This window comes from Acartia tonsa, chromosome 5 (assembly GCF_053477335.1).
Source record: "Acartia tonsa isolate MP-2025a chromosome 5, ASM5347733v1, whole genome shotgun sequence".
NCBI classification, from domain to species: Eukaryota; Metazoa; Arthropoda; class Copepoda; order Calanoida; family Acartiidae; genus Acartia; species Acartia tonsa.
Window position 1 is genome coordinate 9,277,553 of NC_137264.1, and position 12,487 is coordinate 9,290,039.

At 31.6% G+C, this 12,487-nt stretch overlaps 1 protein-coding gene across 4 annotated transcripts in view; it reads left to right on the plus strand.

Moving 5' to 3' along the window:
• LOC145318703 (serine/threonine-protein kinase tricornered-like) overlaps positions 1–12,487 on the plus strand; it is a 58,161-nt gene that overhangs the window by 32,914 nt on the left and 12,760 nt on the right. For all 4 annotated transcript variants that reach the window (XR_013879465.1, XR_013879466.1, XM_080160154.1 and 1 more), the window contains exons 6-10: positions 6,940–7,100; positions 7,692–7,922; positions 8,772–8,895; positions 9,333–9,450; positions 11,694–11,827. Coding sequence is in view for 2 of the 4 variants with exons in the window: in XM_080160154.1 (XP_080016280.1) it covers positions 6,940–7,100; positions 7,692–7,922; positions 8,772–8,895; positions 9,333–9,450; positions 11,694–11,827 (768 nt within the window). In the remaining 2 variants the exon portion in view is untranslated. The remainder of the gene's footprint in view (positions 1–6,939; positions 7,101–7,691; positions 7,923–8,771; positions 8,896–9,332; positions 9,451–11,693; positions 11,828–12,487) is intronic.

The window sequence follows — 12,487 nt, forward strand, 5'->3', positions numbered from 1 at the left end:
ATGAGCGTGAAATCTTTTTATTTATCATATCAATATGATATTTAAAGTTTGATTTAGGATCTAGATAAACACCTAGAAATTTAATTGCAGGAGTTTCACTCCTTGAGTTGACATATGAAAGTTTGTGTACCAAATTTGGATCATTTTGGTTATCATTATTGTGATCAAGATTAATACTAATGCTATCAAAGTCAATTGTTGATTCATCTTTTGTAAATATCATAAATTTAGTTTTTGATGGATGTAGGCTTAACTCATTAGTTCTAAACCAATAAGTTATTTTTCTTAATTCAATATTAAGAATATCAATAATATCATGAAGGTTTTTACCCGAAATTAAAAAACTGGTATCATCAGCAAAAAGTAATGTAAATAGAGTAGTACATTTAGCTAAGTCATTGATATAAATTAAAAATAGTAAGGGTCCTAAAATAGACCCTTGAGGTACACCTTTGTTAATATATTTCATATCAGACTTTTCATTGTTGATGTAAACAAATTGATGTCTATTTGCTAAGTAATTTTTAAACCATGTCAATTCTGTACCATTGATTCCAAGCTTAGAAAGTTTGTCCAGCAAGATTCTATGAGAACAGCAATCAAAAGCTTTTTGTAAATCACAAAAGACTCCAACTGTATACTTTTTATCATTACTATTCTTTACAATTTCATTTATTAGATGAAAAATGGGCTGTATGGTTGACTTTTTTTTCTGAAAGCCATATTGATGTTTGTAAATAAGGTTATTTTCATCAAGATATGCAGTAAGTTTATTTGCAACTATTTTTTCAAGAATTTTTGAGAAGATTGGCAAAAGACTTATTGGTCTATAATTAGACATGTTACTTAATAGATCCGATTCTTTTGTTTTAAGTTTGAAAATTGGCAAAACTTTGGCTATTTTGAGCTCATTTGGAATGTTGCTTGACTGTAAGGATAAATTTATAATGTGAGTGAGAGGAATAGCAATATTTTCAATGATTTTTTTCATAAGTTTATTAGAAACACCTAGCATGTCTTGGCTTGATTTAGACTCTAGACCATTTACAATTGTTACTATATCTTTAGGCTGAATATGAGTAAATGAAAATATGGAGTCAGATGCAGTGGTATAATAAGTGCAGTCTCTATCTGATGGATTTATTTTAGTTGTAATATCATCTACAATGGTTGTAAAAAATTCATTAAATTTGTTAGAAATATCTTTCCCCTCCTTATAGTAAACCCTGCAGCCGTCAAGTTTTTGGGCGACTGCTTACTCATCTACGGATGCTAATTATGTAATTAAGGCTGACTGAATTACAGAATGATTATTCCATTTAAGAATATCTTCGCTTTTTTAAATATGTACATAAATTGAACACTATGAAAGGAAAGTGGGCATGAAAAGCTCAGACATATTATTATATTATTATTCACAAAATTATTCAACATTTTATAGACATTTATGAAAACTTTAAAAGATAATTGTGAAATTTTAATTTTGTTTATATTTTCTAAGTTATTTTCTTTGTATGTGGCTTTGGTTTTAGAACTTAAATTAAGAGAAAACTATATAAAAATATCTCATAAACAAGTACGGCTTCGCCCGAAAGCCTCTAAGGATTTCGCTACAAAAGTACTACTAAGAATCAACTTTAAATTACACTATCAGTTATGCTTCTGTCGCTTAATTTTATTTTAAAATAGCCTAAAACTTGCCCAGGACTGGCAGACTATTGTATTCCAGAGATAGAGGGGACAATGGGCTGTTCATTACACTAGTCTCCAAAGTTTTATGATAAGGTTTTCTTATTCGTTGGCTTAACAACTTTGGGGACTTCAGTGAATTTTGATCAGTGGCGTGCGAACCGAAGGGGGCATTTGGGGCAATCGCCCCCCCCCTAGCGACCAAAACGCCCCCCCCTGCCCCCCCCTAGCCACCGCCCCCCCTGCCCCCCCCTAAATGTTGAAAAATGCCCCATTTTGCCCCCCCCCTGGTCAATAAAAATGCCCCTTTTTGCCCCCTACCCTACAAAAAGCAAAACTATCCCAGTTTCAAAAAAAAAGATCAAGAAATACTCCAAAAAAAAATTTTTGGCGCTTCGCGCCAAACAGACAGTTACTATTCATTTAACCTTACCAAATTTTTTAACTAGTGTAGAAATTAGGTTATAATCTTTTTTCACTGAACATAACAAACCAGGTAATAGGAAGTATTTTATTTTGTATAATATAAACTTTTTACCAAAGAAATTTTGTACATCCCCAATGATGATACACAAAATCACAAACCCTTATATAGATTACAATTAGTGGATGAAATATATGGATACTCGACTTAATTAACCAACCAATCAAAATTCCATTAAAGTCCTCAAAGTTGTTGAGCCAACGAATAAGAAAATTTTGGGGACTAGTGAAAAAATTTGCGCTTCGCGCCCTTCCAAACGGTTTCTGTTTTTTTATCACATTGCATTGTATATTGTGTTTTTATTTCTTTAAAAACATGTGTAAACATTGATGCTGACCTTAAAGATGCTCTTACTGGTGGTGATGGTGACCCAGAAGGCATTGAAGTACATGCGCATTATGGCAACACAACTATTGATCTATGTTCTGATTTTTAAATTTCTAGCAGCCTCCAATGAAAAAATATAACAAGAACTTTTCAAAATCACAGTATTTACCTTATGAATTTGAGAATAAAAAAATCATTTAGGGATTTCTCTTGATTGGAGGCTGCTAGGAATATAAAAATCAAAACATAGATCAATAGTTGTGTTGCCATAATGCTCATGTACTTCAATGCCTTCCTGGTCACCATCACCACCAGTAAGAGCATCTTTAAGGTCAGCATCCCCAAATTTAAAGTTAAACAATTTAATTTTCTAACACATTAAAATACTTTTTTATGTACTTTTTTGGCAAAATTTTTTCTTTAACATGTATTTGACAAAACCATGAACACTAGAGGTCAGCAGCTGTCCTCTAGGGCGATGGAGGATAAATTTCTTATTTTCCAAAAAGAATACTTTTGGATACAGTTTATTTCCACCCAATATTATGTTTCTGTATAAATCAATGCATAAATCCCTTCAAGAATATTTACTTTAACAGAAGCAAACTTTAAAAATGAGAGAAAAGTATAAATAAGTATTTTTTTATTGATTTTGTGGTATCTGAGCATATAAAAAGGTAACACCCAAATTTGCCTTTTTTGTCAATTTTCATTGAAATATGGAGATATCTCAAAACTGATTGATGAGGTTTGTAAAGGAACTATTTGAGTACTTTAGGTCGAAAAAGCTATGTTTTGTAAGCATATTTGACTGAGTTGTGGCAAAATAATGATGAAACATATAAAAAAGTAACACACTTTAGTCCCTTTTGTGACATTGCCTCTTAAGGTGCATTTCGTCTTGTTTTCACAGTAGCTTTTCACCTATTTATAGCTCCTGCGGGGCCAATTGCCTAACCTATGAAAATACGACGAAATGCCCCTTAAGAGGCGTTGCCACAAAAGAGACTATACCCTATATTTCTAAGAGATTTTTATATCTGTAGATGAAAGGACAAGTAATTTTTTGTGGATTATAATATTTAAAAAAATAAAATTTCTCGCTGATTCGAGCATCCAGTATGTAATTTACTTTGACTGTCATCACACAACATACAGGAAAAAGGATTTGTGACTTTTTCTACCTAAAATATATATTTATTTCAACAGATGCTCTTTAAATTTACTTGTCTGTATTCTTATTCATGATTTTTTGTGCTTTGCTACTTAAAGATGTTGTCATCCTTGTTGTCATACAATAAATAAATATTTAAAATCAGTTTTACATATTAGGTTAATTTTTGGTAAATTATTTCCAAAATGAGTGTTTTTATCTCCCCCCCCCCCAAAATTTTTTTAATGAGGTTATTCATCCTTCCTGCTGAGATTTTATAACATCCCCTTCCCCCCATAAAAAATTTTTTGTGGTGGGGGGGGGGGGAGGTTAAATTATCTTCTGTACTTTTTTTTCAAAGATGCTTTCTAGCTCCCTTCCCTTCGGTCATTGCAGGGTGGGGAGAAGGGATGGGGGAGAAGGGATGGGGGAGAAGAGATGGGGGGGGGGGAAGATGTGGGATATAAATAGGAAAAAGGGATAGGGGAAGGGATGGGGAAGAAGGGATAAGAACTAGAAGGCCCATAATCAAATAATCCCACCCCTTAAAACGCCCTTATTTAAAATTAGTATATATAATCAAAATGCCCCCCCCTAAAGCAAAGTGCCCCCCCGGGGCACTTTGCTTTAGGGGGGGGCAAAATTTTACAAAATCTTCAAAATGCCCCCCCCTAGACAAAGTGCTTCGCACGCCACTGATTTTGATTGCTTGGATCTATAAGTTAAGTTTTCAAACGTGTAAACCAATAATTTCAATCTACTAAATTGGTAATTTTGTGTTTCATCATTGGGGATGTACATCAATTTATCGGCCATTGTCTTATCCCTTTAGATCCATGATTATGTTCTTGTTTAGAATTGCTACTCTTGTAAATATTTGAAAAAAATCATTTTCTACAAAAATCTTTATTTACCACCAATTGGACAAAAGGGCAAATATCGTTCAGATTTTGTTAGAAATTTTAATAATCTGTAAAGTAAGAGAGGGAGAGATCAATTGCAGTTAAAATAATCTCTCCCTTCATCTTTTTATCCAATATTATTTTTTTTTGTTTTGATCATTTTAAATTGAAAATTAGCTTTATTTGTCGTAAATTTCGTTAAATTCCTGACCAAATGGACCAAACAGCCAATTTAATTAATGTATCAACCGTTTTTAACTCATTTACCAACCGTTTTCCTTATGAAAAATCCGCCTTTACAAAACCTTATATGAAAAGGTCTCTTGGCTGATGTTGTTGTTAGTTTGATCAGCTGTTTTTAATACCCCCCGTCCTCTCCATACCCCTTGCCAGCATAAAAAAGGAGAAAGTGTTTGGAGGTGTGTGTAGAATTAGCATAGAAATAGGGAAAACTCTATGATTGAAGGGTAGTGGGGGGGGGGGGGCTAAAATTGGGGTAGCTTACTCTTCCTTACCCTTCCCTTCACCCTTCAAACTCCCCCTTCCCTTACCCTTTAAGAAACTAAAGAATGAAGACACAAGAAAGAGAAAGAAAGAGCAATACTAATATTTTCATTTACGAGTAACTTAAAGCTGATCATAAACAGATGTAAAAACTTATTTCGTATCAAATTCTTCTATTTAAAGTGATAAAAAAAGTTATTCAAAGTTATCTTCAACATGTTTCTTATTTGTAAATTCCCCCCCCCCCAAAAAAAAAAGTTTTACCGTTTTATGAAATTCGACGCAAAAATGATTTGTATAACATTTCATATAGTAGGGTCATGTGTTTTAATCTAATTTTACACTATATTGTTTATTAATTACATTAAAAATTGAATTTATAGTGCAGATTGAACCTAATTTTTTTTATATAAAATATATTCTCATTTAACTATACTTTGTTTATTAATTAAATTTATTACATGTTCAGTACTATAATCTAATTAATCTAATGAATATCAAAAAGTATTATTAGCACTTTAGGTAATATGGCTAGAGCTTTTTTACACGCTGTGCCCGGCCCTAGAGGCTTCCTTGAGGGATTCATAGTCGACACATCACCTCATATTCTATTTTTTTTTTTTTTAATGAAATGTGATTAAGATTTGTTTTAAGGTAGGAGGGAAGGCTGGGGATCGGATGAAAATCTTTCTTGGGGCGACCTCTTTTTGAAGGGTGGAGGTTTCCTTCCATAAATTAATGAATACTAGGTCTAGAACCTATAAGAATCTTCACGGTAAATAAAAGCTCTAAATCTGTCAAGTTGTTTGCGAGATCCTTTGCTACAGACATTTTATTCCTTTTATATTAGAAATTTTAATATATAAATCAATGTATTTTTTAATATTAAAAAAAATGAAGAAAGGCCTAGGTAGGTTTAAAAGCTACAATTTTTTTATAAACAGTTTGAGGACTTGGTATAGTAGGTTTAGTTAAACTAGCAGTCTCCAAACTTTTTGGCATTAATTATAATTTACTGAATAGGTAATTTTGTTGGTAATAATTGGGGATTTACATCAATTTATTGACCATTGTCTTATCCCTTAAGATCCCTGTTTAATATTTCATAGGCTAAATAATGGGTACATTGCGCACACACCCACACACACACACATGAATAATTTCTACCTTACACCATATACATACACAACCATATAAGGGGCTGGTTTCATAGTTATGGGTTATCTCTATTTTACAATATAATAGTATTCTAAACTGGTTAAAATCTATCGTAATACTCTGGGCTTTAGAACTTTAGAAATTGGCACATATGTATTTACTACATATGGTTATATCTGTGTGGTTTTAGCTATTTGCCCTTTCTCCCTCTCTTGTGTTTTAGCCTAGCTTTGCATGTAGCCTATATATTATATTTTCTAGTTTCTTTTAGGCGTACACCCACCCGCCCATTGTAGTGGTGACTTTTTACACGTTTAATCAAGCTAGTTTTAAGTCTTTTTTATGTTTAAAACCGTTAAATTTTTTATCTTGCATTCACTTTAAAAGGATTACTCATTAGAATTGCGTAAAATTGTGAAATATTTTCTATAATGACACCTTAAATTTTTTATCTAACTATACCTACTTAAAAATGATTTCTACATTTTTTCTGGTAAAAAAAATGTTATTGTTAATCATAAAATGTACACTTGAAAACAAAAACCTACTCTAAAGAAATATTTTGGTACATTAATACATGAGTATGTAAATAGGGTATTATCCTCTTCTTAGAAATATTTTTTTAAATTTTTAAAATTTTATATTTTATATATTTAAAATATCAATTTACATGCACAAATAACTTTTCTTCGATTTAAAATTATTTTTATAACAAATTTCAGGTGTAATTATGGCAACTTCCGAGAGCCCGCTGCGGTTCTCCTGTCACACGCTTGACAAAGCAACCAAAGCCAAGTTAACCCTGGAGAATTATTACAGTAACCTAATCTCTCAACACAGAGAGAGGAAGGAGAGACTTAGGAGATTAGAGGAATCACTTCAGGTTAGATAGATAGATACATACATAGGTAGATAGATGGATTGAAAGATATCTAGATATATAGGTAAAGGTATATAAATATAATATTTTAAACCTAGTTAATCTCTCAACATAGGAAAGATTAGGATAATATACTAATTACTTTAGGTTACTTAAGTTTACTACAAAAATACTACCTAGAAATAACTTATTAAAGGAAGTTAAAGTCGTGTAAAGAAAATAGTTTGGGTACCAAATTATTAAGTACACAATATCACTACAGCATTTTTAACAAACTCTTTTGTGGAGAGCAATCCTGATCCATCACAGTGACTTGATTTTGTACTCTGGCTATTATAAAAATAGATGTAGTAATAGAAAGTACACAACTCCAGACAGCGTGTCAAGTCTTTATGTGCTTGAACTGAACTTAGTGCTATATAAAAGTGTCTTGTTCTTCTCCTTGACTTTTTAGATTCAAATAATAAGAAACTAGCAATAATTTTAAAGATTTTTTTGAAAATATATTCCCTACAGCGGTCATTTTATAACCCTTACCTAACCTAAAATAATAAAGATTTTGACCTCTGTTAAAGCTCTTTTTTTATATTTCAGGAGCCAAACCTACCTGAAACCGTCAAAGTTGAGAAACGTAACCAGCATGCTACCAAAGAAACAGAATTTCTACGGCTCAAACGGTCACGGTTGGGCGTAGACGACTTTGAATCCTTAAAAGTGATAGGCAAAGGAGCTTTCGGTGAGGTGCGGCTAGTTCAGAAGGTTGACACTGGACATATCTACGCCATGAAGATTCTTAGGAAGGCGGACATGGTGGAAAAAGAACAGGTAGGATGCTTGACTTTGGACTGAATTTTTACACACATGCTTTAATCATCTGCATAAGAAGGAATTGAAATGTTCGTAGCTTATTTGGTGTTTTATTGTCACTATTACTTGCAAATGTCTCGGTAGTCTTGTAAAATAATTTTGTATTGTTGCTTTTAAATCACTAGTTCTCGGAGAGGTGTTTTTTTTAGGGTTAGCCCATGAGGGGGTTACAATTAAAACTCTATAATTGATTTATTTTATCCCCCTCGCTATATATTTTTTAAAATTCTTTTTCACCAAGGGAGGAGAGAAAATGGAAAAAATGTTTTCAGTTCTCTTTTTTTTACATTTTGTTCCCTAAACCACATATTTTTTTATTTCCCCCTCCCTGTCCCCCCTTTAGCAGGGTCAATTTTGCAGAATATACAAAGGTTCGCACACTAAATGGATTAGTCCAATACAATTTTAAACCATTTTGCCCAGTAAGACTAAGAATTAGGTGGCTAGCCTTATAAACTATCTATAATACAAAGTAGAACGATGTCTGTCTGTCTGTCTGTCTGTCCGTCTGTCTGACTGTCCGTCCGTCCGTCCCTTAAGATCTGCTCGGTAACCACTGAACCGATAGGATTCTACTCTTCAGGGAATATACCTACTGGTCCTGTGGTGGTTTTAAGCTATTTTCTTGGGGGGTGGGACACCCCCCCCCCCAAAAAAAAACATTCGCCCTTCCATTTTTTTTGTAGAAGATTTTCTTGGTCCTTTTACGTATTTCGCCAAAAAAAATTGTATCACCTCTTGGGGCAAAGCCCCTAGAGGCTAGGGGCAAAGCCGCTAGTAATTAATAAAGAAACTTTTATATTTTAGCTAGCGCATGTGCGCGCAGAACGTGATATTTTGGTTGAGGCCGACCACCAGTGGGTCGTACAGATGTTTTACTCTTTTCAAGATCCGGTTAATCTTTACCTTATCATGGAATTCCTTCCCGGAGGTAGGTTACAGTTACACTGCTTCGCGCATTTTTTTGTTCTTGTTGAAATTTTAAAGAGAGATGCCTCTTTATAAGTGTGTTGTATTCATTCTCTTGTGTATTACTTAGGGTGGGATGGAACATTTATTTATAACCACAATATTTTATTCGTTGGCCAACTTTTGGTAATTTTGTTGAAATTTGATTAGTCGATAGGTACCTATCATAAAATTAATGTTTAAATCGTTTTTTAATCTACAGAGGGGATAAATTTAAAAATGAGATATATTGAAAAGCGTCAGACACAAAAAGAGAATGAATTTCAAGCAAAATTATTTTTAAAAGAACTTGTTACCTAGGTATAGAATTAAGATTCTCTTTATGAAATACTATGATATCTTTGTGTTACTTATGGATATAACTATACTTGTTTATTATTAAATATTTTGTATATTAAGGAGACATGATGACCTTATTAATGAAGAAAGATACTTTGTCAGAGGAGGCAACTCAATTTTATATTGCAGAAACTGCTCTAGCTATTGAATCTATTCATAAATTAGGATTTATTCATAGGTAAGATATTATTATTATTATTATAATATGAAGTATAGCACTCCTGCTCTATAAAGCTTACTCTGTATGTATGTCTAGTCATTATATAAGTATGAAACTCTAGCTATTGAATCTATTCATAAATTAGGATTTATTCATAGGTAAGATATTATTATTATAAGTATAGCACTCCTGCTCTATAAAGCTTACTCTGTATGTATGTCTAGTCATTATATAAGTATGAAACTCTAGCTATTGAATCTATTCATAAATTAGGATTTATTCATAGGTAAGATATTATTATTATTATAAGTATAGCACTCCTGCTCTATAAAGCTTACTCTGTATGTATGTCTAGTCATTATATAAGTATGAAACTCTAGCTATTGAATCTATTCATAAATTAGGATTTATTCATAGGTAAGATATTATTATTATAAGTATAGCACTCCTGCTCTATAAAGCTTACTCTGTATGTATGTCTAGTCATTATATAAGTATGAAACTCTAGCTATTGAATCTATTCATAAATTAGGATTTATTCATAGGTAAGATATTATTATTATTATAAGTATAGCACTCCTGCTCTATAAAGCTTACTCTGTATGTATGTCTAGTCATTATATAAGTATGAAACTCTAGCTATTGAATCTATTCATAAATTAGGATTTATTCATAGGTAAGATATTATTATTATTAAGTATAGCACTCCTGCTCTATAAAGCTTACTCTGTATGTATGTCTGGTCATTATATAAGTATGAAACTCTAGCTATTGAATCTATTCATAAATTAGGATTTATTCATAGGTAAGATATTATTATTATTAAGTATAGCACTCCTGCTCTATAAAGCTTACACTGTATGTATGTCTAGTCATTATATAAGTATGAAACTCTAGCTATTGAATCTATTCATAAATTAGGATTTATTCATAGGTAAGATATTATTATTATTAAGTATAGCACTCCTGCTCTATAAAGCTTACACTGTATGTATGTCTAGTCATTATATAAGTATGAAACTCTAGCTATTGAATCTATTCATAAATTAGGATTTATTCATAGGTAAGATATTATTATTATTATAAGTATAGCACTCCTGCTCTATAAAGCTTACACTGTATGTATGTCTAGTCATTATATAAGTATGAAACTCTAGCTATTGAATCTATTCATAAATTAGGATTTATTCATAGGTAAGATATTATTATTATAAGTATAGCACTCCTGCTCTATAAAGCTTACTCTGTATGTATGTCTAGTCATTATATAAGTATGAAACTCTAGCTATTGAATCTATTCATAAATTAGGATTTATTCATAGGTAAGATATTATTATTATAAGTATAGCACTCCTGCTCTATAAAGCTTACTCTGTATGTATGTCTAGTCATTATATAAGTATGAAACTCTAGCTATTGAATCTATTCATAAATTAGGATTTATTCATAGGTAAGATATTATTATTATTATAAGTATAGCACTCCTGCTCTATAAAGCTTACACTGTATGTATGTCTGGTCATTATATAAGTATGAAACTCTAGCTATTGAATCTATTCATAAATTAGGATTTATTCATAGGTAAGATATTATTATTATTATAAGTATAGCACTCCTGCTCTATAAAGCTTACTCTGTATGTATGTCTGGTCATTATATAAGTATGAAACTCTAGCTATTGAATCTATTCATAAATTAGGATTTATTCATAGGTAAGATATTATTATTATAAGTATAGCACTCCTGCTCTATAAAGCTTACTCTGTATGTATGTCTAGTCATTATATAAGTATGAAACTCTAGCTATTGAATCTATTCATAAATTAGGATTTATTCATAGGTAAGATATTATTATTATTAAGTATAGCACTCCTGCTCTATAAAGCTTACTCTGTATGTATGTCTGGTCATTATATAAGTATGAAACTCTAGCTATTGAATCTATTCATAAATTAGGATTTATTCATAGGTAAGATATTATTATTATTATTAAGTATAGCACTCCTGCTCTATAAAGCTTACACTGTATGTATGTCTGGTCATTATATAAGTATGAAACTCTAGCTATTGAATCTATTCATAAATTAGGATTTATTCATAGGTAAGATATTATTATTATTAAGTATAGTACTCCTGCTCTATAAAGCTTACTCTGTATGAATGTCTGTCATTATATAAGTATGAAACTTCAGACTGACAGTCATCGTTTTACTACGTATGTATTAGGTATGAATATTAAACAATGAAATTTATGTTTTTAGGGATATAAAACCCGACAACTTGTTACTTGACGCCCGCGGTCATGTTAAATTATCAGATTTTGGTCTCTGCACCGGGCTTAAGAAATCACACAGAACTGAATTTTATAGAGATCTTTCACAAGTTAAACCTTCAGGTAAATATCAGGAAGGATGGAGGGGACATTAGACTGTGTATTTCAATGGTACCCAAAGTTTTATGAACAAGTTTTCTCATTCTTTGGCATAAAAACTTTTGATTTTTATTATTTTTTACCAAACCTACCTAATTTAAGAAAAGCTTTGCATATGGTTAATATTTCCAAAATTTGCAAAGAAAAGTACATTTCTTTTCTCTCCTTAAAAAAAACAAATTTTTATGAAAAGAAATGATTCATGCATATCTTGATGTTTTGAAAATAAAAAGAAATTGCTTTCATGAAGCTTCCTTTATCTAAAAGAAATTGAATTTAAACAACAGCCTGCATTAAAGTACATACCTAGATAGCAGAGAATAAGTCAACAAAAAGGGAATTATTATTACAAAAAAAAAAAAAATTTAGGGAGCAAAAAATCGGCACTTCTTCTCAAAGTGCCTTGTCGAGTACAGCCAACCCCTCTATTTTCAAAGTGGCTAGAAAAAAAATATCTTCCCCCCCCCCCCCCCCAAGCTTTATTTTTAATGTATTTAATAATAAGGGTTGGGGAGAGGTCCTTTGCTCGATAGGCACCTTTGGTAAGAAACCACCATAAAATCAAATGTACTTATTGAGGAGGTAATAGGTGAGTCGTAAATCATAGAAAAGCTGAAATCAAAA